This window comes from Oncorhynchus tshawytscha, unplaced genomic scaffold, assembly GCF_018296145.1.
Source record: "Oncorhynchus tshawytscha isolate Ot180627B unplaced genomic scaffold, Otsh_v2.0 Un_contig_14275_pilon_pilon, whole genome shotgun sequence".
NCBI lineage: Eukaryota > Metazoa > Chordata > Actinopteri > Salmoniformes > Salmonidae > Oncorhynchus > Oncorhynchus tshawytscha.
Window position 1 is genome coordinate 62,501 of NW_024608962.1, and position 27,276 is coordinate 89,776.

At 45.9% G+C, this 27,276-nt stretch overlaps 1 protein-coding gene and 1 long non-coding RNA gene across 2 annotated transcripts in view; both read right to left on the reverse strand.

The window, feature by feature from the left end:
* Positions 1-24,633, reverse strand: part of LOC112225772 (protein kinase C alpha type-like) — a gene marked incomplete at both ends in the record, with an annotated part of 82,633 nt that extends 58,000 nt beyond the window's left edge. Inside the window, 1 exon segment of the mRNA XM_042313918.1 lies at positions 24,551-24,633. Within this exon segment, the coding sequence (XP_042169852.1) occupies positions 24,551-24,633 (83 nt within the window).
* LOC121844049 lies at positions 21,091-21,576 on the reverse strand. The gene is made up of 3 exons (XR_006081830.1): positions 21,551-21,576; positions 21,320-21,438; positions 21,091-21,267 (listed from the first exon to the last, which is right to left on the reverse strand). It is a non-coding gene; the product is annotated as an uncharacterized LOC121844049 (long non-coding RNA).
* Positions 24,634-27,276: the final 2,643 nt, after the last annotated feature.

The following is a 27,276-nucleotide window of genomic DNA, read 5'->3' on the forward strand; positions in this document are numbered from 1 at the left end:
GGCACTGGAGGCATACACACATAGATACTGTACACGCACACACACACTACACCCCTATACACAGTGCGTCTCGTCCACCATCCAACCTCCACCCTCCACCCTTGTGTCCTGAGAGCTAGGGAGGATTATGAACCCACACAATGACACATTGGCCTATTCATTACAGCACTAGATCTCATCTCACAGGCTGAGCTCTGGCTGAGTAATTACTCCCAATTAACTGTGCCCTGATTACAGCTACTGCTATTGTTCTTCACTCCTGGAGGAACAGCACTCTGCTACCTCCCACAGACAGCCGCACACACACACACACACACACACACACACACACACACACACACACACACACACACACACACACACACACACACACACACACACACACACACACACACACGCTCTCTCTTCTGACTGGGAGAGACAAATCTCAGGTCCACCGTGAAGTCCTCAGGAAAAGATTAGCTTGATTTGACTAAATTCTGACAAATATAATTATTTTGTGTTGGAATGGAATCAAGACCCAAGGGATTCCTCCAAGGTCTCTCTCTCTCTCTCTCTCTCTCTCTGCCACACACATTTAGTTTAGTTATTGTTCTCTCTCCCTGATTCACTGCTTCCCTTGCTTTCTCTCTCGCTCTCTACAACTCTCTCTTTCTCTCTTTCTCTCCCTCTACTCCCCTGAAAATGTCAGGAATCCAAGGTTGGGAGGGATGAGGGCTAAGCTACCATGTATTGTTTATGGTGGGTTAGGAGGGCTGAGGGCTAAGCTACTATGTATTGTTTATGGTGGGTTAGGAGGGCTGAAGGCTAAGCTACCATGTATTGTTTATGGTGGGTTAGGAGGGCTGAAGGCTAAGCTACCATGTATTGGTTATGGTGGGTTGGGAGGGCTGAGGGCTAAGCTACCATGTATTGTTTATGGTGGGTTAGGAGGGCTGAAGGCTAAGCTACCATGTATTGTTTATGGTGGGTTAGGAGGGCTGAAGGCTAAGCTACCATGTATTGGTTATGGTGGGTTAGGAGGGCTGAGGGCTAAGCTACCATGTATTGTTTATGGTGGGTTAGGAGGGCTGAAGGCTAAGCTACTATGTATTGTTTATGGTGGGTTGGAGGGCTGAAGGCTAACCTACTATGTATTGTTTATGGTGGGTTAGGAGGGCTGAGGGCTAAGCTACTATGTATTGTTTATGGTGGGTTGGAAGGCTGAAGGCTAAGCTACCATGTATTGTTTATGGTGGGTTGGAGGGCTGAAGGCTAAGCTACCATGTATTGTTTATGGTGGGTTAGGAGGGCTGAGGGCTAAGCTACTATGTATTGTTTATGGTGGGTTGGAGGGCTGAAGGCTAAGCTACTATGTATTGTTTATGGTGGGTTGGAGGGCTAAAGGCTAAGCTACCATGTATTGGTTATGGTGGGTTAGGGGGGCTGAAGGCTAAGATACCATGTATTGTTTATGGTGGGTTAGGAGGGCTGAGGGCTAAGCTACCATGTATTGTTTATGGTGGGTTAGGAGGGCTGAGGCTAAGCTACCATGTATTGTTTATGGTGGGTTAGGAGGGCTGAGGCTAAGCTACCATGTATTGTTTATGGTGGGTTAGGAGGGCTGAGGGCTAAGCTACCATGTATTGTTTATGGTGGGTTAGGAGGGCTGAAGGCTAAGCTACAGTGTATTGTTTATGGTGGGTTGGAGGGCTGAAGGCTAAGCTACCATGTATTGTTTATGGTGGGTTGGAGGGCTGAAGGGCTACAGTGTATTGTTTATGGTGGGTTGGAGGGCTGAAGGCTAAGCTACCATGTATTGTTTATGGTGGGTTAGGAGGGCTTGGAGGGGCATGTATTGTTTATGGTGGGTTGGAGGGCTGAAGGCTAAGCTACCATGTATTGTTTATGGTGGGTTGGATGTATTATGTATTGTTTATGGTGGGTTGGCTGGGCTACCATGTATTGTTTATGGTGGGTTGGAGGGCTGAGGGCTAAGCTACCATGTATTGTTTATGGTGGGTTGGAGGGCTGAAGGGCAGTGTATTGTTTATGGTGGGTTGGAGGGCTGAAGGCTAAGCTACCATGTATTGTTTATGGTGGGTTGGAGGGCTTAGGGCTAAGCTACCATGTATTGTTTATGGTGGGTTGGAGGGCTGAAGGCTAAGCTACTATGTATTGTTTATGGTGGGTTGGAGGGCTGAGGGCTAAGCTACCATGTATTGTTTATGGTGGGTTGGAGGGCTGAGGGCTACCATGTATTGTTTATGGTGGGTTAGCCTATGTATTGTTTATGGTGGGTTGGAGGGCTGAAGGCTGCTACCATGTATTGTTTATGGTGGGTTGGAGGGCTGAAGGCTAAGCTACCATGTATTGTTTATGGTGGGTTGGCTGGGCTACCATGTATTGTTTATGGTGGGTTGGAGGGCTGAGGGCTAAGCTACCATGTATTGTTTATGGTGGGTTAGGGCTGAGGGCTACCATGTATTGGCTGAAGGCTAAGCTACCATGTATTGTTTATGGTGGGTTGGAGGGCTGAGGGCATGTATTGTTTATGGTGGGTTGGAGGGCTGAGGGCTAAGCTACCATGTATTGTTTATGGTGGGTTGGAGGGCTGAGGGCTGAGGTTTAGGGTCTAAGCTACCATGTATTGTTTATGGTGGGTTGGAGGGCTGAGGCTAAGCTACCATGTATTGTTTATGGTGGGTTGGAGGGCTGAAGGCTAAGCTACCATGTATTGTTTATGGTGGGTTAGGAGGGCTGCTACTATGTATTGTTTATGGTGGGTTGGAGGGTAAGCTACCATGTATTGTTTATGGTGGGTTGGAGGGCTGAAGGCTAAGCTACCATGTATTGTTTATGGTGGGTTGGAGGGCTTAGGGCTAAGCTACCATGTATTGTTTATGGTGGGTTGGAGGGCTGAAGGCTAAGCTACAGTGTATGCTAATATCTCTTACTTCTATTCTATTGAACCATCTACTTCATGTCCGTATTCTTATCTTTTATTATGTCTTATTGTTGTTGCATTGTTGAGAAGGAACCTGCAAGTCAGCATTTGGTCATACACTGTATACCATGTGTGTCCTGTACATATGACTAATACAACTTGAAACTCAACTATTAAGTATGCAGTAGGCTCGCTCTCCATGTACTCTATCTCTACTTGAAACAAACACTCTCGGGCCAACATGTAAGTGAATACTGTATATATTCTCCATCTAGTAATTTCTTTATCTCCCTCGATCTCCATCACAGTCTCATTCTTTTCTTCTCTACCGTCCTTCCTCCCTTTTCTTCTCCTCTCTTGGTCTTTGGGGTTTATTTGTGATGTCAGCAACACAGGAATCAGTCATTGTTGTGCAGCATGTGTTTTTTAATGAGCCCCACTGTTACTAAGATGAAGGAAGATCATTCGAAAATCACAAACAGTACACACACACCAAGTGTGCAAATACACACAAGCATGCACACACACACACACACACACACACACACACACACTAGTATTACATAATTATGACTCTTTGTGTGTTTTCTTCACCATAGTACGTAGGAGAAGATGTGTGGGTGTTGGATGGTTGCTAGTCTTTCATGTAATCATCAGGGCCATATTATTTTCCTCTGCTTTCAACTTCTCTCAGGAGGTTTTCCATTGGTTAATAATAATCATACTACTTGAAAACGGATCTGAAAAAAAGGCAGAAAATTGACTGCCATTAAAAAAGGGATTTCTCCATGACAGCCAAGACTGTAGTGAATAGGAGAAGCCAGGCAGCCTTCCACCACTAGCAGTTAGCCACTACAGCACTGAGTCAGGGAGACACCACTGGAGCAGTGCATCATAGCAATGGACAGAAAGTCAAACTTGGTCTGTCAAAGTAAATCTACTGCTGCTGTGAGAGGCTGTTTCCTCTGCTTGACAAGTCTGACTGTCTATTTTCTATCATAACAGAGCAGAGGCGGGAGGAAGGGGTGTTGAACTAAGAGAAAGGTCCACAGAGGTCAAAAACTCAGGCTATCCACTCTAGCACTCTCTCCAGGATTCTGCGAATCACATAATTTAATGCAAAACCAAGCAATTCACACATTATAACCAATCAGCACACTTTTATCGCATAAAAAGGTCCAATCAAAAGAGGGTTCGCAATTTCTACCACTGTTACAGCAGAAAACAGCCCACTCAAACCAGTTTTCCCCTCTGTCATTGTGTGAAGCTGAGGGTTGATGACTGACAGATTACGACTGACAGGCAGAACAAAAATCACAAATAAAGACCGTGCAAAATGATTTACAAATGTTTTACATGAAAGTCGGGACAAATTGTTTTGCACTCCGTGCAACGTTGTGTTAGAGCACAAGAGAATGTCTCTTCGAATCAGCAAAGCAAGTGAAAAGAATGTCCGAACAGCCACCACTGCAGCAGATCCCTGTGAACAAAGTGATAGCAGGGAAATCTGTGGTAGTGATGTATAGTTCGCAAACAATTAATTCTTTTTTAACTCTTGTAGCCATTTCACCGTCTAGTGGTCTCATGGGTGGAATGTTATTAATGTTATTAATATTTTTCTGAATCTCATAATTAATAATCATTATTTTAAAAAACAAGTAAAAAATGTTGTGTTTCTATGTCAAACGGTTTTGTTATATTTCAGTCTTCTGTGATGTAAATAAAGTGAAACATTGGGGTGCAAACACAAAATGTAACACATTTCAACTTATATCTGATATGGTACAGGTGTCTTTTTTTAAAGTCCATAACCATGTGTGTGAGGTGTATACTTTTGTTTCAAAGTAGATTTATTTAAGATTACCAAGAAACATGCTGTGACCCTGATTGAGCCCACTACAGTAACAAGGTAACTGACTCAAGAGACATTATTATTTTGTTTTGAACTTCTGGCCGCAATGAATGACTGAATCGCAATGAAGGACTGATACACGCTCCTCCGGCTCAGCACAGCGGCTCCAGAGACCAGCTCAGACCAACAACTGTCTTTCATATGTATGTGCAAGAAAACAGATCATGCTGCAAGTGTGAGGACAGACGCTGGGAGACGAGAAGCAAGTACAGGGAGTGAAGATATAATGAATAAACAGACATATAACAAAACAAGAACAGTGTCTGGACAGGGGGAACAAACAACATTAATGCAGACAGGGAGAAGAAACTGAGGAAGTGACAGATATAGGGGAGGCAATCAATAAGGTAATAGAGTCCAGGTGAGTCCCATGAAGCGCTGATGTGAGTAACGATGGTGACAGGGGTGCGTAATGATGGGCTGCCTGGCGCCCTCGAGCACCAGAGAGGGGAGCCGGAGCAGGCGCAACAGCAGGCAGCATAGAGACAAACTTGGATTAAAATCGTACTATTGCTTATAGTTGAAGTCAGAAGTTTACATACACCTTATCCAAATACATTTAAACTCAGTTTTAGTATTTGGTAGCATTGCCTTTAAATTGTTTAACTTGGGTCAACTGTTTTGGGTAGCCTTCCACAAGCTTCCCACAATAAGTTGGGTGAATTTTGGCCCATTCCTCCTGACAGAGTTGGTGTAACTAAGTCAGGTTTGTAGGCCTCCTTGCTCCTTGGAAGAACCATTTGCGACCAAGCTATAACTTCCTGACTGATGTCTTGAGATGTTGCTTCAATATATCCACATACTTTTCCTTCCTCATGATGCCATGTATTTGTGAAGTGCACCAGTCCCTCCTGCTGCAAAGAACCCCCACAACATGATGCTGCCACCCCATGCTTCACGGTTGGGATGGTGTTCTTCGGCTTGCAAGCCTCCCCCTTTTTCCTCCAAACATAACGATGGTCATTATGGCCAAATATTTATATTTTTGTTTCATCAGACCAGAGGACATTTCTCCAAATAGTACAATATTTGTCCCCGTGTGCAGTTGCAAACCGTAGTCTGGCTTTTTATGATGGTTTTGGAGCAGTGGATTCTTCCTTGCTGATCGGCCTTTCAGGTTATGTCGATATATGACTCGTTTTACTGTGGATATAGATACTTTTGTACCTGTTTCCTCCAGAATATTCACATGGTCCTTTGCTGTTGTTCTGGGATTGATTTGCACTTTTCGCACCGAAAATACGTTCATCTCTAGGAGACAGAACGCGCCTCCTACCTGAGCGGTATGACGGCTGCGTGGTCCCATGGTGTTTATACTTGCGTACTATTGTTTGTACAGATGAACGTGGTACCTTCAGGCATTTGGAAATTGCTCCCAAGGATGAACCAGACTGCAAACAATTGTTGGAAAAATCACTTGTGTCATGCACAAAGTAGATATCCTAACCGACTTGCCAAAACTATGGTGTAATTTGTGTAGTGGTTGAAAAACGAGTTTTAATGACTCCAACCTAAGTGTTTGTTTGTAAACTTCTGACTTCAACTGTAGCAGAAATGAACATTCAGTAAAGCTGCAGCAAAATCAAGTATTTTTTCATGTATCCTGATCAGGTCATAAACTCTTGGCCCTAGTTATAGCTTACAATGCCCATCCGATCTGCTACTCCATTCTTGGAAATAAAGCTGCTATCTAGAACCTAAAAGAGTTCTTCGGCTGTCCCCGTAGGAGAATCCTTTGAAGAACCCTTTTGGGTTCCATGTAGGACCTTTTCCACAGAGGGTTCTTCATGGAACCCAAAACAGTTCTATGTGGACAGGCGAAGAACCCTTTTGGGACCCTTTTTTCTGAAAGTCTACTTCAATATAAACTCACCAGGAAAATCTCCAAGCCCTGTGCATAGCATAAGACATCAGCAGATTATAACAAACACTTACCCTTCCCTCAGAGTAATAGTTATGTTGGTGACATTTCATTGACAGTTTGTAATAATTAATGGCTATCTCCTGCAGGATAAATCTCACCCACCAGACCTTGAATAATGTGCCCTGCCACCCACCGTGTGCTCAATCACAGAGAATGTCTGCACTGCAGGTGCCCACTGTCTGTCTGTGTGTGTGTGTGTGTGTGTGTGTGTGTGTGTGTGTGTGTGTGTGTGTGTGTGTGTGTGTGTGTGTGTACCCAGTGTGAGTGTGTTTGGGCATTGGAGCGATCTCCTGGCAGGGGTGGTGGTTGATGACAGATAATGACAGTAAATAGGCTGGGTAACACTTACCATGGTAGAGCCACACAGGGACACTAAAACACAGAGTTGAATACAGTAGCAAGGAGTACCAAACAGGGGCACTTAACATGGTAGAGCCACACAGGGACACTAAAACACAGAGTTGAATACAGTAGCAAGGAGTACCAAACAGGGGCACTTAACATGGTCAAAACATGTTGACACAACAGTAGCTAAGATGGGGAGAAGTCTGTCCATAATAAAGCGCTTCTCTACCTTCTTAACAACACTATCAACCAGGCAGGTCCTACAGGTCCTAGTTTCTACCTTCTTAACAACACTATCAACCAGGCAGGTCCTACAGGCCCTAGTTTCTACCTTCTTAACAACACTGTCAACAAGGCAGGTCCAACAGGCCCTAGTTTCTACCTTCTTAACAACACTGTCAACAAGGCAGGTCCTACAGGCCCTAGTTTCTACCTTCTTAACAACACTGTCAACAAGGCAGGTCCTACAGGCCCTAGTTTCTACCTTCTTAACAACACTGTCAACAAGGCAGGTCCAACAGGCCCTAGTTTCTACCTTCTTAACAACACTATCAACCAGGCAGGTCCTACAGGCCCTAGTTTCTACCTTCTTAACAACACTGTCAACAAGGCAGGTCCAACAGGCCCTAGTTTCTACCTTCTTAACAACACTATCAACCACGCAGGTCCTACAGGCCCTAGTTTCTACCTTCTTAACAACACTGTCAACAAGGCAGGTCCAACAGGCCCTAGTTTTGTCACATCTGGACTACTGTTCAGTCGTGTGGTCAGGTGTCACACAGAGAGACTAAGGAAAATTACAATTGTTTCAGAACAGGGCAGCACGGCTGGCCCTTCAATGTACATGGAGAGCTAACATTAATATGCATGTAAATCTCTCATGGCTTAAAGGGGAGGAGAGATTGACTTCATTACTACTTCTTTTTGTAAGAAGTGTTGACATGCTGAATGCACCGAGGTGTCTGCTTAAACTACTGGCACACAGCTCAGACACCCATGTATACCCCACAAGACATGCCACCAGAGGTCTCTTCACAATCCCCAAGTCCAGAACAGACTATGGGAGACACACAGTACTACATAGAGCCATGACTACATGGAACTCTATTTCACATCAGGTAACTGATGCAGGAGAATCAGATTTTAAAAACAGATAAAAATACACCTTATGGAACAGTGGGGACTGCGAAGAGACACACACACAGGCACAGACACACACATGATAACATTCTACACTCACGTACATTGTAATATTGTTGTATGATGCTGTTATACATGTTGTGTTGTAAATATATAGTGTTGTAATAATGTTATTTGATGTACTACTTTATTTTTAGTTTTATGTGTGATGTAAGTGCCTGAATGTGTAACCCCAGGAAGAGTAGCTGCTGCCTTGGCAGGAACTAATGGAGATCCTTAATAAACCACAGGAAGAGTAGCTGCTGCCTTGGCAGGAACTAATGGAGATCCTTAATAAACCACAGGAAGAGTAGCTGCTGCCTTGGCAGGAACTAATGGAGATCCTTAATAAACCACAGGAAGAGTAGCTGCTGCCTTGGCAGGAACTAATGGGATCCCTAATAAACCACAGGAAGAGTAGCTGCTGCATTGGCAGGAACTAATGGAGATCCTTAATAAACCACAGGAAGAGTAGATGCTGCCTTGGCAGGAACTAATGGAGATCCTTAATAAACCACAGGAAGAGTAGCTGCTGCCTTGGCAGGAACTAATGGAGATCCTTAATAAACCACAGGAAGAGTAGCTGCTGCCTTGGCAGGAACTAATGGGATCCCTAATAAACCACAGGAAGAGTAGCTGCTGCATTGGCAGGAACTAATGGAGATCCTTAATAAACCACAGGAAGAGTAGATGCTGCCTTGGCAGGAACTAATGGAGATCCTTAATAAACCACAGGAAGAGTAGCTGCTGCCTTGGCAGGAACTAATGGAGATCCTTAATAAACCACAGGAAGAGTAGCTGCTGCCTTGGCAGGAACTAATGGAGATCCTTAATAAACCACAGGAAGAGTAGCTGCTGCCTTGGCAGGAACTAATGGAGATCCTTAATAAACCACAGGAAGAGTAGATGCTGCCTTGGCAGGAACTAATGGAGATCCTTAATAAACCACAGGAAGAGTAGCTGCTGCCTTGGCAGGAACTAATGGCTCCAAATAAACCACAGGAAGTGTAGCTGCTGCCTTGGCAGGAAATAATGGGATCCCTAATAAACCACAGGAAGAGTAGCTGCTGCCTTGGCAGGAAATAATGGGATCCCTAATAAACCACAGGAAGAGTAGCTGCTGCCTTGGCAGGAAATAATGGGATCCCTAATAAACCACAGGAAGAGTAGCTGCTGCCTTGGCAGGAAATAATGGGATCCCTAATAAACCACAGGAAGTGTAGCTGCTGCCTTGGCAGGAAATAATGGGATCCCTAATAAACCACAGGAAGAGTAGCTGCTGCCTTGGCAGGAACTAATGGGATACCTAATAAATACAATAAAGATACAGAGAGGGGCTCATACGGTAATTACATAGAGAAAGAGGCTTGGGACTGGAAGCATCCCATAGAAAGGACAGCGATCATTACACAGAGAGGTTTGGGACTGGAGGCATCCCATAGAGAGGACAGCGATCATTACACAGAGAGGTTTGGGACTGGAAGCATCCCATAGAGAGGACAGCGATCATTACACAGAGAGGTTTGGGACTGGAAGCATCCCATAGAGAGGACAGCGATCATTACACAGAGAGGTTTGGGACTGGAGGCATCCCATAGAGAGGACAGCGATCATTACACAGAGAGGTTTGGGACTGGAGGCATCCCATAGAGAGGACAGCGATCATTACACAGAGAGGTTTGGGACTGGAAGCATCCCATAGAGAGGACAGCGATCATTACACAGAGAGGTTTGGGACTGGAAGCATCCCATAGAGAGGACAGCGATCATTACACAGAGAGGTTTGGGACTGGAAGCATCCCATAGAGAGGACAGCGATCATTACACAGAGAGGTTTGGGACTGGAAGCATCCCATAGAGAGGACAGCGATCATTACACAGAGAGGTTTGGGACTGGAGGCATCCCATAGAGAGGACAGCGATCATTACACAGAGAGGTTTGGGACTGGAGGCATCCCATAGAGAGGACAGCGATCATTACACAGAGAGGTTTGGGACTGGAGGCATCCCATAGAGAGGACAGCGATCATTACACAGAGAGGTTTGGGACTGGAGGCATCCCATAGAGAGGACAGCGATCATTACACAGAGAGGTTTGGGACTGGAGGCATCCCATAGAGAGGACAGCGATCATTACACAGAGAGGTTTGGGACTGGAGGCATCCCATAGAGAGGACAGCGATCATTACACAGAGAGGTTTGGGACTGGAGGCATCCCAGAGAGAGGACAGCGATCATTACACAGAGAGGTTTGGGACTGGAGGCATCCCATAGAGAGGACAGCGATCATTACACAGAGAGGTTTGGGACTGGAGGCATCCCATAGAGAGGACAGCGATCATTACACAGAGAGGTTTGGGACTGGAGGCATCCCATAGAGAGGACAGCGATCATTACACAGAGAGGTTTGGGACTGGAGGCATCCCATAGAGAGGACAGCGATCATTACACAGAGAGGTTTGGGACTGGAGGCATCCCATAGAGAGGACAGCGATCATTACACAGAGAAGTTTGGGACTGGAGGCATCCCATAGAGAGGACAGCGATCATTACACAGAGAGGTTTGGGACTGGAGGCATCCCAGAGAGAGGACAGCGATCATTACACAGAGAGGTTTGGGACTGGAGGCATCCCAGAGAGAGGACAGCGATCATTACACAGAGAGGTTTGGGACTGGAGGCATCCCATAGAGAGGACAGCGATCATTACACAGAGAGGTTTGGGACTGGAGGCATCCCATAGAGAGGACAGCGATCATTACACAGAGAGGTTTGGGACTGGAGGCATCCCATAGAGAGGACAGCGATCATTACACAGAGAGGTTTGGGACTGGAGGCATCCCATAGAGAGGACAGCGATCATTACACAGAGAGGTTTGGGACTGGAGGCATCCCATAGAGAGGACAGCGATCATTACACAGAGAGGTTTGGGACTGGAGGCATCCCATAGAGAGGACAGCGATCATTACACAGAGAGGGATTATACATGGACACTTACAGTAGAGAGACTCTAACCAACTATGCACGGAGAGGCTTGGGACTGGAAGCATCCCATAGAGAGGACTCTCCAGAGCCTGGGGATGTGTGTGTGTGTGTGTGTGTTTGTGTGTGTGTGTGTTCGTTTGTGCGTGTGTGTGTGTGTTTGTTTGTGCGTCTGCATGTGCGTGTATGTGTGAGCGCGCATGTGCGCGTGTGTGTGTGTGTGTGTGTGTGTGTGTGTGAGTGTGTCTGCGTGTATTGGGAATCAGTGTTCTTCACAGTCCTTCATTTAAATCTTTTATACTTAGTGTATATATTTCTCATGAGGAAAGGTGTGATGTTTTCAGTTCCACACCATGTCAACAGGTCTATAAACAGAGTGGTGTATGTCTGAGACTGAGCTTCCTGTGATCTCTTCAGTCCTCACACCTCAAGAGAAGAATAGAGGTGGGAATAGGCCTGCTAAGGCCAGAACAGCAACAAGCTAAACTGGCAATATATATACAATATATACTGTATAAAGTCACTTGCCCCCAATCCCCACTTCCCCAAAACACATGTAAATATAGGACTATTGTCACGGCCGTCCTCCTCTTCATCTGAAGAGGAGAGGCGAGAAGGATCAGACCAAAATGCGGCGTCGTAAGTGTCCATGGTAAATCTTTAATAAAGAAAATACTGACACTGTATACAAAACAATAAACAAATGACAACCGTGAAGCTACAACATAGACAATCACCCACAAACAAACAGTGCAACCCAGGCTACCTAAGTATGATTCTCAATCAGAGACAACTAATGACACCTGCCTCTGATTGAGAACCATACTAGGCCGAAACATAGAAATGCCCCAAAACATAGAAAAACAAACATAGACTGCCCACCCAACTCACGCCCTGACCATACTAAATAAATACAAAACAAAGGAAATAAAGGTCAGAACGTGACAGTACCCCCCCCCAAAGGTGCGGACTCCGGCCGCAAAACCTTGACCTATAGGGGAGGGTCTGGGTGGGCGTCTGTCCGCGGTGGCGGCTCTGGCGCAGGACGCGGACCCCACTTCACCATTGTCTTAGTCCGCCTTATTGTCCGCCTCCGTGGCTTTCTCACCATGGCCACCCCTCTCAATGACCCCACTGGACAGAGGGGCAGAAGCTCTGGACAGAGGGGCAGAAGCTCTGGACAGAGGGGCAGAACCTCTGGACAGAGGGGCTCTGGCGCCTCTGGGCTGACGGGCTCTGGCGCCTCAGACTCCGGCAGCGGCGCCGGACAGGCGGGAGACTCCGGCAGCAGCGCCGGACAGGCGGGAGGCTCCGGACAGGCGGGAGGCTCCGGCAGCAGCAGGCGGGAGGCCGGACAGGCGGGAGGCTCCCGGACAGGCGGGAGGCTCCGGCAGCGGCGCCGGACAGGCGGGAGGCCCGGCGCCGGACAGGCGGGAGGCTCCGGCAGCGGCGCCGGACAGGCGGGAGGCTCCGGACAGGCGGGAGGCTCCGGCAGCGGCGCCGGACAGGCGGGAGGCTCCGGCAGCGGCGCCGGACAGGCGGGAGGCTCCGGACAGGCGGGAGGCTCCGGCAGCGTCGCCGGACAGGCGGGAGGCTCCGGCAGCGGCGCCGGACAGGCGGGAGGCTCCGGCAGCAGCGCCGGACAGGCGGGAGACTCCGGCAGCGGCGCCGGACAGGCGGGAGACTCCGGCAGCAGCGCCGGACAGGCGGGAGACTCCGGCAGCGGCGCCGGACAGGCGGGAGGCTCCGGCAGCAGCGCCGGACAGACAGGACCACCTGCAGGGAGGAGACAGAGAGACAGCCTGGTGCGTGGGGCTGCCACAGGAACCACCAGGCTGGGGAGACCTTCAGGAGGCTTGGTGTTAAGAGGAGGCACCTGAAGGACCGGGCTGTGGGGGAGCACTGGAGCTCTGGTGCGCAACCTTGGCACCACTCCCCCAGGCTGGACAACTATTTTAGCCCGGACCCTCCAGAGTGCAGGCACAGGTTGAACCGGGCTGTGGGTAAGCACGGGAGATCTAGTGCTTACTACACGCACCTCTCCCTTAGGCTCCACTCCCACATTTGCCCGGCACGAGCGGAGCGCAGGCAGAGGACGCACTGCACCTCCCAGCGCCCGGAGACACAGCACGCAGAGCCGGCGCAGGATAACCTGGACCAAAACTGCGTACCGGCGACCAGACCCGCTGAGCAGGCACCATACGCCCTGGCTCAATGCCCACACTCACATGGCACTTTCGGGGGGCTGCCCTATAGCGCACCGGGCTATGGGCACGCACTGGCGACACCGTGCGCTTAACCGCATAACACGATGCCTGACCAGTAATGCGCTGCTTATAATAAGCACGAGGAGTGAGCTCAGGTCTGCTACCTGGCTTAGTACCACACCTCGTCTGCCCCCCCCAAAAAAATTTTTGGGGCTGCCTCTCGTACCTGTCGCACTGCCGTGCTGCCTCCTCATATCGCCGGCTCCTCTCTCCGGCTGCCTCTGTTCTCCTAGCTGCCTCCACCTGTTCCCATGGAAGGTGATCCTTTCCCGCCAGGATCTCCTCCCAGATGTAGCAACCCTTGCCATCCAATACATCCTCCCATGTCCAGGAGTCCTGTGATGCTGGCCGCTGTTGTTGCCGCTGCTGCTGCTGTCGTCGCTGCTGTTTACCACGCCGCTTGGTCCGAGTTGGGTGGGTGATTCTGTCACGGATTTCCTCCTCTTCATCTGAAGAGGAGAGGCGAAACGGATCAGAGGACCAATATGCGGCGTGGTAAGTGTCCATGGTAAATCTTTAATAAAGAAAATACTGACTGTATACAAAACAATAAACAAATGACAACCGTGAAGCTACAACATAGACAATCACCCACAAACAAACAGTGCAACCCAGGCTACCTAAGTATGATTCTCAATCAGAGACAACTAATGACACCTGCCTCTGATTGAGAACCATACTAGGCCGAAACATAGAAATGCCCCAAAACATAGAAAAACAAACATAGACTGCCCACCCAACTCACGCCCTGACCATACTAAATAAATACAAAACAAAGGAAATAAAGGTCAGAACGTGACAACTATAAATGACGCCTTCTTGTATTATACTTGGAAAACATTTGTATTCTATTTAACTGAGCCATTACTTTGTTGTTATTCTTATCTTTTATAATTTCTTATTGTTGTTGCATTGTTGAGAAGGAACCTGCAAGTAAGCATTTCATTGGACGGTGTATACCATGTGTATCCCTGGTTATAATCGCTATCAGCTGATAATACTAGAGGCAGACCCACTGACACAGGTACTAAAGGATTCCTCCATGCTTTAGATAGGGGTGCAATTCCACTAAATAGAGCATGGGCCTAATTAACGACAGGAACTCAGTGCTCCTTCTGTGACTTCTGATATCAGCTAAATCCTAACTTAAGATACCCAGATGTTGTACCTCTGACCTCTCACCTAAATCATTCATTGATGCCAAATGCAGCATGGCCACCAATAGAAAAACACACACAACTTTCTCCTACTGCTATTCTCAGTTTCCCTACACTGATCAGATGATCTGGTATAGAACACATCCATAGATTCAACACCACCAATCCCCCAAATTCATTAACACAGTAATACTCTGGGTTGCGTCATCAGAGATGAGGCTGATGACTGCAGCAGATTGCAATATGATATCAGTAATGACATCAAACAACATATTACATAAGCATTAATATTCCCATGGCAGCTGTTCCACTGGGGTGGCTGAGGCACCTTTGCTTCTTTTTAGTTGCCTTATTGTGCATCTGATGTTTAGGTCAATAGAATGTAATCAGTTTTTTAAATGACCTCCCATCTAAATGGATTAATTTAAACCATATGGCCTACATATGCATATACACCATAATTTGCAAATAAATTCATTAAAAATCCTACAATGTGATTTTCTGGATTTTTTTTCTCATTTTGTCTGTCATAGTTGAAGTGTACCTATGATGAAAATTACAGGCCTCTCTCATCTTTTTAAATTGGAGAACTTGCACAATTGGTGGCTGACTAAATACTTTTTTGCCCCACTGTATGGTCGACAGTATATATTGCTTGATATACTAAACATATCAACATGTCTGTTCATAGGTTCAATGTTGCATTTTTGTAATGTTTCCAGAAAATTGTTTTCCAAAAACAGATAATTAAAATAAACATTATTTTAGTTTACTCAGAAGTCTATTAGAATTATTTCTGAAAGGTGATCACGTTTTCCTCTTAAATATCTGGGGTCTCAAGAGGGTTAACGTTATCTTTCTGTTAGCTTTACCATCATTCTCGCCTCATATCCATTTCTACACAAGAACTCGGCTGACAGTAATCTAAGCACTAGTCTGCATGTGCTGATGATTTACAGACAGAGAGATTATCAACAACATTATTCAAATCCAAACCTTAACCATTAGGCCAGGAAATGCACTGAACAACTGACCTTAGATCAGTGCTCATAGACAACTTCCCCCTAGTGAAGGTGAAGGTCTCAACAGACTCTAGCTGTCATCTGTTCTGCATGGTTTAACTGATGGTTTAACTTTAGTCAGAACTGATGGGTTCTGACTCCTAAACTTGAAATATTCAGGTATCCTATGGAAATGAGGAATGAGGAGTGCCATAGTCTGGTTTCTACACCAGCAGTTAATGGTTATCTGGGGGAGGAATGTATATATGGTGGAGGCAATTAAGCTTGGAATGTTCTGAGTAAAGGAAAGGCAATCACATGGTTGCAGTCACTGATAACAGTGGAGAGACGTGGTTTAGTGAGGAATGGGGCCGAGGTCAGGTCACATTAAAGGAGAAGGAACAGTTTATTGCCCGCATCACTTAACTTCCTGCCTAGAAATAAAGATGTACTGTTCAGAGGGAAGGAGGATACTTCATCCAAATTGGGGTCTATATACTTGTGCTGGTGGAAAAATGTCTTTGTCTGTTCAGCTGTCCAACCCTTTGCGTGAATAAACTTGGTTATAGTTGTCCGTCAGTTTTTACCCTGTTATTTAGAACCTAACAGAACTAACATGTGGAGTGAGCTCACGGCTGGTTGCTTAGAGTTAACGGTTTGTTAGCAGCGAGCCGCTAGCATGGTAATGGCTGTTTTAGCGAGTTAGAGGTAGCCTGGCTAACTGCTGTTGCCTGTGCGGCTGGCTGGCTATTCTCAGCTGTTGCTTTGAGTTAGCGATTTGTTAGCAGTGAGCTGCTAGCAGGGTAATGACTGTTTTAGCAAGTTAGTGGTAGCCTGGCTAAATGCTGTTGCCTGGGCGGCTGGCTGGCTCTCCCAGCTGTTGCTGTGGGTTAGCGTTTTGTTTGCGGTGGCTGTTGCTGTGGGTAAGTGTAGCAGTGAGCCACTAGCAGGGTTAATGGCCTGTGACAGGCAGGTTAATAGCGTGGAACACGGCCATTACTGTCAGATAAAGATGTAGGTCTATGCAAGGCAGCTGAGGGCCTCGGCAGTCAACAGATTTATTAACAGTGAACAAGGGGAGAATCAGATCAGATCAAGTACTGTTCATTTGATAATGACACTCAAAGTCACAGATCAATACGGTAGCCAACTCTATAGGCTGAAAGCAATGGTTTGGTAAGACACCATGCTGCAATCTAGGTATTTCTCTTTCACATTAATTTATATTCCCAAAGCCAAAGAGGGGAGAGGGTGAAACGAGGGATTTGTCACACTCTACCTCTCCACCTGTCAAAGTGTCCCAGGGACGAAGAGCCGACAAGCCACAGCTCTTTTCTTCTTCTCTCTCCCCCTCTCTCCAGCTCCCTCTCTTCCTCTCCCACTCGTTTTCATTGCATTGTTTTGTAAGAACACTTTTTTATTGTGCTCTTATTATTTCTCTCTTATTATTTCACATTTATGAGGATACATAATACAGTCTAGGATAAGGAGAGGAACTGAAGAGGTGAATATTCAATATTTGACGTATGACTCTCCCTAATATCCCTCACTCCTCTTGTTTTTTAACACCATCTATTGTTCTCCCCGACTGCAGCACTGATCACAGTATATGACGGATACATGAAGAAACATCCTTGTTAACACAAGTTAGAACATCTGGCCTGTGTGTTCCTCTGTCAGTGGCCGAAGGTAAAATTCATACCCATAGTAGGGAGGAGCTCTGTTCGTTCTCTCTCTCTCTATCTCTCTTTCTTCTCTCCCCCCGCTTTCTCTCTCTCTCTCTTCTCTCCCCCGCTTTCTCTCTCTCTCTTCTCTCCCCCGCTTTCTCTCTCTCTCTCTTCTCTCCCCCCGCTTTCTCTCTCTACTCTCTCTCTCTCTCCTTCCCCCCCCCCCCCCCCTCTATCTCTCTCTTCTCTCCCCCGCTTACTCTCTCTCTCTCTCTCCTTCCCCCACCCGCCCTCTCTCTCTCTTCTCTCCCCCGCTCTCTCTCTCTCTCTCTCTCCTTCCCCCACCCCCCCTATCTCTCTCTCTTCTCTCCCCCGCTTTCTCTCTCTCTCTCTCTCTCTCTCTCCTCTTCCCCACCCCCTCTATCTCTCTCTCTTCTCTCCCCCGCTTACTCTCTCTCTCTCTCTCTCTCTCCCTCCTCTTCCCCACCCCCTCTCTCTCCTCTTCCCCCACCCCCTCTATCTCTCTCTCTTCTCTCCCCCGCTTACTCTCTCTCTCTCTCTTCTTCCCCACCCCCCTCTCTCTCTCTCTTCTCTCCCCCCCTTACTCTCTCGCTCTATCTCTCTCTCTCCTCTTCCCCCCTCTATCTCTCTCTCTTCTCTCCCCCGCTTACTCTCTCGCTCTATCTCTCTCTCTCTCTATATATATATATATATATCTCTCTCACTCCCCCTTCTCTCCCCCCGCCCGCCCTTTCTCTTTCTCTCTCTTTCTCTGTCTCAGAATTTGGCCCTGCCCCAAAGGCACCTTGAGAGAAAAGACAAATTGCAAACAGTCTGTGATGGCTACACAGATCCATACCTGTTTATCAGTGAACAAATCTGACATACCGGTATCATAGCTTAATGTACACTAAGGTACCATCTATCATGTGTTTATAAATTTGACAATACAAACCGTTCTCATTCAATTGATGGGTATATCATACATGATCAATAATAAACACTTATAAATCAATGGTTGCAACTGTGAGTTCATGTGGCCACTCTAGGTAGTAATGTAACCCTCTGGATCGCAGTGAGAAAGCTATTATCACCTCCTAACTGATGCTTCCAATTCCAACTCAATTCATGTCTTCAATAATCTACTTTCATTTCAAGTAGATCTCTTAACACCTCCCCTGCCTGGCTCTCCACAGCTCTGTCCTCTTCTCTCCAGGAGGAGCTACAGGCCATGTCACAAATGGCACCCTGTTCCCTATATAATGCACTACTTTGATCAGAACCCTATGGGCCCTGATCAAAAGTAGTGTACTACATAGGGAATAGGGTTCCTTTGTGATGCTGCCTCAGTATGCCCACAGAGACACCTGGCTAATGATACCACTAGTTCAGCTTGTCACAGCAATTAAGGCCCTATGCTGTAATGTTGCCTACACTTTAGCAGGGTCCCAGAGCCGATGGGGCCAGGTGTTAAGGAGTCCCATAATGAGAGAGGAGGTCAGGAGTATGTGGTTGTAACGATGGGACATTAAAGTCATAGATCTTAATGGCATGGATCTAAATCATTATTCAAGGCCAATGTTGTAAATCTCTCTTTTTCTATTTGTAGACCATCAGAAAGTCGGCTTTAAAATTCATTTCCCAGGGAGGAATATTTATGATGCACATGTTTCTGACTCCAGTTACTGTGAATCCTAACCAGATAGATGTAGAATACATTGCTCACTGTAACACAGAACTGTCTTGATCTTCCTCGATAAGAAATACCATTGGCTACTCCTAGACCATGATAAACCTCTGACATAAACAGAGCCATGGATTGATTACTTAAGAAGGCGGGAGCTAGGAGAAAATAAATTGAAAATCATTGGTACGGTGGCAGGTCATTCATCTCTACTGATTGTAAAAGCAAATCAGAATGGAGCATCAGACAAGAGCAAAAAAAAAAAGAAGCTGATCCTACAACAACAACACATTGATTTTAATACCAAATGCACGGCGGTGGCTTAGAAGGAAATAAGACTCACGCATACGCACGCACGCACGCACGCACACACACACACACACACACACACACACACACACACACACACACACACACACACACACACACACACACACACACACACACACACACACACACACACACACACACACACACACAATATCAAACCCATGCAGATGCAGAAGAGGCAATCAGATAGAAGAGCTCTGAACACAGCTAAAACAAGCTCCAGGAGAGTGATTGACATGAACAGACCAAAAACAGATGGTTCAAAAGAGGAAATACAAAACGGAAACGCAGCAACACCAATATACATATAGTGAAATAATCATTGCAACATCAGTCTTGCAATCTGGACTGACACTAATCCCCAAATGACATTGCCTCAAACAATCTGGCTTTAATGGCACAGTGAGTGAGCTTTGGCTGGTGGCCATTGTCATTATATACATGTATCTCTACAGCCTCCATGGCTCGGGGAGCAGGGTTTCCAATGATTTCCATTCACTGGTTGCTCTTTGGAGGGATGCTTGACATGCACATCAGTAGAGTGTGTCACAGGTCCATCAGGGTGAATGAAAAGGTGACTGGAGAGAAAGAAGGACCACTTTCACCAGTGCTTGACTCTGACTGAAATAGGTGCCGGTACTCATTAAAAGTCAAGCACTGCTTTTACTATAGATGCTAATGTGAACCAACTCTTTTATTCTATCTCTGTGATTTCCCTGTGCTCTTTCCCTTTCTCTCTCTCTCGCTCTCTCTCTCTCTCTTGCGCCATTTGTATCAATCAAACCATTGATGATGTCATCCATGGTCTGAGGGTGGTACAGAGGTCATGACCCATAGCAGTGTGTGTGTGTATACAGTACATACTATATGTGTGTGCTTGCGTATATCATGCGTGAGTGTGTCTGCGCTCATTGCAGGTCCAGCCTCTAGCTTCCAGCCAGACGAAGGGGAGAGAGCAAGAGAGAGGGGGAAAGGACAGCGAGAGACTGAGTCAAGGGCCAGTGGGCAGGGATGGATGGATGGATGGAGGAGTGAAGGGATGTGGAGGAGTGGAGGGATGGTAGTTAGTCATTCACACTGAGGTCAGGTGTGAAACAGCCAAGATTGTGGAGGATTCACATCCATCATGTTACTGTTCATTCACCTCCATCATGTTACTGTTCCTTCACCTCCATCATGTTACTGTTCCTTCACCTCCATCATGTTACTGTTCCTTCACCTCCATCATGTTACTGTTCCTCCATCATGTTACTGTTCCTTCACCTCCATCATGTTACTGTTCCTCCATCATGTTACTGTTCCTCCATCATGTTACTGTTCCTTCACCTCCATCATGTTACTGTTCCTTCACCTCCATCATGTTACTGTTCCTTCCTCCATCATGTTACTGTTCCTTCACCTCCATCATGTTACTGTTCCTTCACCTCCATCATGTTACTGTTCCTTCACCTCCATCATGTTACTGTTCCTCCATCATGTTACTGTTCCTTCCATCATGTTACTTTTCCTCCATCATGTTACTGTTCCTTCACCTCCATCATGTTATGTCCTCCACCATGTTAATGTTCCTTCACCTCCATCATGTTACTGTTCCTTCACCTCCATCATGTTACTGTTCCTTTCATGTTACTGTTCCTTCCTCCATCATGTTACTGTTCCTTTCATGTTACTGTTCCTCCATCATGTTCCACATGTTACTGTTCCTTCACCTCCATCATGTTACTGTTCCTTCACCTCATGTTACTGTTCCTTCACCTCCATCATGTTACTGTTCCTTCACCTCCATCATGTTACTGTTCCTCCATCATGTTACTGTTCCTTCACCTCCATCATGTTACTGTTCCTTCACCTCCATCATGTTACTGTTCCTTCACCTCCATCATGTTACTGTTCCTTCACCTCATGTTACTGTTCCTTCACCTCCACCATGTTCCTGTTCCTTCACCTCCATCATGTTACTGTTCCTTCACCTCCATCATGTTACTGTTCCTTCACCTCCATCATGTTACTGTTCCTTCACCTCCATCATGTTACTGTTCCTTCACCTCCATCATGTTACTGTTCCTTCACCTCCACCATGTTACTGTTCCTCACCTCCATCATGTTACTGTTCCTTCCATCATGTTACTGTTCCTTTCACATGTTACTGTTCCTCACCATGTTACTGTTCCTTCACCTCCATCATGTTACTGTTCCTTCACCTCCATCATGTTCCATGTTCCTTCGCCTCCATCATGTTACTGTTCCTTCATGTTACTGTTCCTCCATCATGTTACTGTTCCCTCCATCATGTTACTGTTCCCACCGTCACCATGTTACTGTTCCTTCATCACCACCATGTTACTGTTCCTTCATCCACCATGTCATTACTGTTCCTTCACCTCCATCACTGTTCCTCCACCTGTTCCTGTTACTGTTCCTTCATCACCACCATGTTGATCTGTATCAAGTCTCTATCTTGGTCCTTCTAGATCAGTGAAGATGAGGATGGAAACCAGTCTAGAGGAGGAGAAGGAAGAAATGAAGAAGGATGGAAACCAGTCTGAGAAGTGATGAGCACCAGTAGCAACCATCTTGCACTATTTTAGTATTCAGACAGGGCTGTCGCCTGTGCAACACTAAGTCCCCTGTTCTGTTTAAACAGAGCCCAGTGACTGGGTAGAGGCTGGACTGGGTACACAGAGCCAGCAGGAAACAGGCAGGCCTAAACAGGCTTGACAGGAGGGAACACTCACAGCCAGCAGCAAAAGGGGTCCTGTGTGGGGTGTGTGTGTGTGTGTGTGTGTGTGTGTGTGTGTGTGTGTGTGTGTGTGTGTGTGTGTGTGTGTGTGTGTGTGTGTGTGTGTGTGTGTGTGTGTGTGTGTGTGTGTGTAAAATACAACATCAAATCTAAGTTGTTCAAGTAGACAAAATGTTCAACTCAGTAAGTAAACAGTGGTTATTAAAAGTCATTATCCACACACTCAAATCATATTAGCAGTGTTTATGTCTGACACGTGATGGAACAGGGTGTGTGTTTGTGTGTGCTTGCTTGCACAAACTGTGTGTGTTAATGTGTGTGTGTGTGTGTTTGTTAATGTGTGTGTGTGTCTGCTAAGGAGGGAACAGTCTCGTTAGCAGGCCTTCCACAAAAACCAACAGCAAAACAAACATTTTAAAACGGTTCTGATGGTTATTTGATTTCTTCATCCATAATCCTCAGTTACATGATTATACGGTAATTGTCCCAGTCCTATTTCTGATAGCCCAAACACTCACTTCTAATTGGCTGGCTGTGTGTGTTTGTGTTTGTACATGACTGATCAAAGTGTAGACAAGCAGCACTGCACAAATGGGACAGATGGGTGCTTGTGTAGGGGATGTTCACATACAGTAGGCCAGGGACCGTCAACTAGATTTAGCCACGGGCCGATTTCTTCTTCAGCGAACATAATTACAAAGGATTTGTAAACTGCAAATTGACCGCAAGAAGCCCAAACAGATATAATATTGGACTAAAACATAATAATTTCAAACCTTTCTTACATTTGTATACGATCTCATACTGTATATCTCTCTATTATGGGTGGGAATGCTTTGGGCTGACAGTTGGGGAACCCTGAAGCAGCCTATACTGCTCTGAGTGTGTGTGTGTTCTAAGTGGATCTATGTTTGTGTTTATTCCGGCTGGCATGCCAGGCCACAGTAACACGCCCCAAACAAACATCATCATCCTAATCATCATGGTCACAGCGTAAACACACACACACAACACACACACACACACACACACACACACACACACACACACACACACACACACACACACACACACACACACACACACACACACACACACACACACACACACACACACACACACAGCCACAGCCACAGCCACAGCCAGGCAGGCAGAACACAGCGTTGTGGGTATGCTTGCCTTCCACAAACCAGAGCCACTTATCTAACCAAGGACACACACAGGCCTGGGGAAGTAGAGAGGGACAGGGGACTGACTGAGTGTGTACAGGGTCACACACATCCTAAACAGAGCTGCCCTCCATCAAGAAACACTGTGCCCTAACAGGCTCTGAAAGGGGATGTATGTGTGTGTTTTGTGATTGAGTGTGTGTCTGTGTGTGTGTGTAGGGACGATTGGGAGGGCCTGTGTTTGGCTCGCACATTGGTCCTCCTCATTAAAACAAACAGGACAAACAATGCTGTTCATACATTACACACACAGTTATTTTGAGACAGTTTTCAAAGCCATTTGTCATACAGCATTTGCAGAGAGATGCTGGGAAGATGAAAGTCAGTGTGTGCGTTTTGTCAGTTTGAGACATTTGCTAATGAGACAGCTAAAATTGACTGCTCCTTATTTACACAGTGTAAGGTGTGTTTGTGTTTGTGTTTGGGAGAGAGTGAAAGAGAGAACGAGACAGACAGAGAGAGAGAGAAACAGAGAGAGAAAGAGGAGAGAGAGATTTTACATTCGACACAATTCGACATACCAATTAGGATCTGGCTAAAAATACTTGAATCAGTTATAGAACCCATTGCCCGTTATGGTTGTAAGGTATGGGGTCCACTCCCCAACCAAGAATTCACAAAATGAGACAAATAGCAAATTGAGACTCTGCATGCAGAATTCTGCAAAACTATCCTAAGTGTCCAACGTAAAGCACCAAATAATGCATGCAGACCAGAATTATACCGATTTCCGCTAATTATCAAAATTCAGAAAAGAGCAGCAAAATTTGTGACCTGTTGCCACAAGAAAAGGTCAACCAGTGAAGAACAAACACCATTGTAAATACAAGCCATATTTATATTTATTTATTTTCCCTTTTGTACTTTCACTACTTGCACATTGTTACAACACTGTATATAGACATAATATGACATTTGAAATGTCTTTATTATTTTGGAACTTCTGTATGTGTAATGTTTACTGTTCATTTTTGTTGTTTATTTCACTTTTGTTTATTACCTACTTCACTTGCTCTGGTAATGTTAACATGTTTCCCATGCCAATAATGCCCTTGAATTGAATTGAGAGACAGAGACAGAGAGAGAGAGAGAGAGAGAGAGAGAGAGAGCAGCGAGAGAGAAAGAGCAGAGAGAGCAGAGAGAGAGAGAGAGCAGAAAGAGCAGAGAGAGAGAGAGAGAGAGAGAGAGAGAGAGTGCAGGAACTCACATCTGTGTCGGGGCCTTTGTCGGCTCCAGGGCAAGAGAAGGTGACAAACTCATGGCACCTTTTGTGGACCACAAAACAGCACACTGTAGGAGAGGGCAGAAGAGACATGGGACAGTTAGATGGTAATCAGGAAAATGTCCCTATCTTTCTCCCTTACACATGAAATGTAAACACACAACATACACACACACCATGACCAATCTAACTCTCCCCACCTCCCTTCCCCAGCCACCCTCACCCTCCTCCCCTCTAGGAGAGCATCCAAACTGAACACAATGGGTCATCCAGTCATCCTCTATACACCAGCTCCAGGCTGCAGCCAGCAGTCATTCAAAAAGTGCCATCCAGGGGGATCACGTGACCCTTGAACGAGATGGCCATGTGAACTAAGAGCTCCGCACAAGTAGATTCCAATTCCTAATCTTACCTCCAGTTTAAACTCCTTTAGCTTTAGTAAAAAAGTTATGGCAGCTACAAAAGGCGACACTACAGGTGACATTTTTACCCGGACTCGAGCATTAGCGACTGAAAAAGCCTCCAAGAAGAAGCTAGCTTCAAAAAAAGCTAGCGCCATTAGCCAGGAACAAGAGGACCCGCTCCCCGCCGAGGTCCAACGAATGCCAACCTCACACTCTGTCGAAGACATCCTTTCTGAGTTGAGATCCCAACATACAGAACTCAACACTAAATTAGATGCCATTAACTCTCAGCTTAGTGCGATAGGGGGCAAGGTGACAATCCTGGAAAATGGTTTGCCTGACATCAACAACAAGATAACCATAAACGTGGGGCGCCTGGACGAGGCAGAGGGGTGAATCCTATCCATGCAAAATTTATTGACAGATGCCATGGAAACAATAGCATATGCTAAAAGAAAATAGAGCATCTGGAAGAGAAAACAGAGGACCTGGAAAACAGGGGGCAAAGGAATAATTGTGTTCTATTAAATCTGGGCCGAAAAATAAGAGGGAAACATGCCACTGATCCCCTACCTGCAAGACAAACTTCCCGAGTGGCTCCACATGTCCACCGACAGGCCCATAGAACTCGAGAGAGCTCACCGGGCAATGAGGCTCCCACCAGCAACCAGACAACCATCGCGCCCAATCACCATACGTTTCCTGAGATTCACCGACAAGGAACGAGTCCTACAGGCGGCGAAAATCAACACCATCACAGTGGGAAACGCCAAACTCACTTTACACCAGGACCTGTCAGCTGGAATACGCTGAAAGCGCCAAGAGTTTGATGAAGTGAAGAAATACTCCATTGACCGAGGCATCTTCAGGGGATTCAAACACCCAAACGAGTTCAGGATTCTTCACCAAGGAGCCCTGCAACACTTCAAAACTCCCAGAGGCAAAACGTTTTTTAAAAGATAATCCTGGTCAATGAGAAACGGACCAATGACTAAATGCGATTAATGCTATTACTAAAGGAGGTAAGACAACATATAGCCGATATCCAAAGACCCACCCGCCCCGCTAAATGTTATTATAGCCGTCCAATCTATATTTATGTTCCTTTAGCTGAGAGGGATAGGCTCTATAGCCTAACCTAGGCCTACTAATGTTTCAGCCTACTTTTATTTGCCCTTTTTTTTGGTTTGTTTTTTTGTTGCTATTATTACTTGTGGTTCCCTATGTCCCTTGCGGGCGGAGAGGAGAGGATGATGCATTTCTTTGGTGGGGAGAGACTGAGCGGGGGGGTAATAGATCCATCGGGATGTGTTGAGTTGTTTGGGAACTCGGCTGGGGTGTTCAGAGATTGTTATTTTATATACACCATTTATTTTCCTTTTAAGTGATAGCAGCTGTAACTATTATCCACTTTTACCCAGAGATGACTTGCACTAAAATTCGATTACTGTTCGATGACGATGACTAGTACCTTAAATCTATTGACATGGAACTGCCAAGGTCTCGGTCATGCAGTAAAACGGAAAAAGATACTATGTGCTCTAAAAAAGTAAAAAGCAGACATTGCGCTATTACAAGAGACACACCTCTGTGATGCTGAACATGCCAAACTCCACAGAGCTTGGGTGGGACAGGTGTATTTCTCATCTTTCAAATCAAACAGTAGAGGCACAGCCATACGTATCCATAAGAATGTTCCATTCATAATTGACAAAAACATATCTGATCCGGAGGGGAGATTTATTTTGATAACTGGGTCACTATATGGTCAATCAATTACTATCTTAAATATATACGCCCTAACACAGATACTCCTGCTTTCATGTCAAAAATGATAACCCTGTTCAATGAGCATTGTGTTTCCTTTGGCGTGGTGGCCGGAGATTTTAATTGTACCCTTAACCCAACCCTAGACAAATCATCTCAAGGCCCCACCACAAATCCTAAATCTGCAAAGATGTTGAACTCTCTTACTAAAGAGATGGGACTGATAGATATCTGGAGAGAGACTAATAGCTCATCTATGGACTATACATACTACTCTAATGTCCATAACACCTACTCCATTATAGATTACATTTTATCCCAAAGAGTTTCATAAATTCAGCCACATGTACAATCGGACCCATTGCACTTTCAGATCACGCCTTTGTCCACCTCCGCTTTGACCTCTGCAAAAACATCCCGAGGTCAAAGAGCTGGACATTCAACACCTCCATGTTATCAAACGAAGCGTTCCATACATTGGTAACTACATGGATAGACAACTACACACAAGACAACAAAGATTCTCCTGTTTCTCCGGCC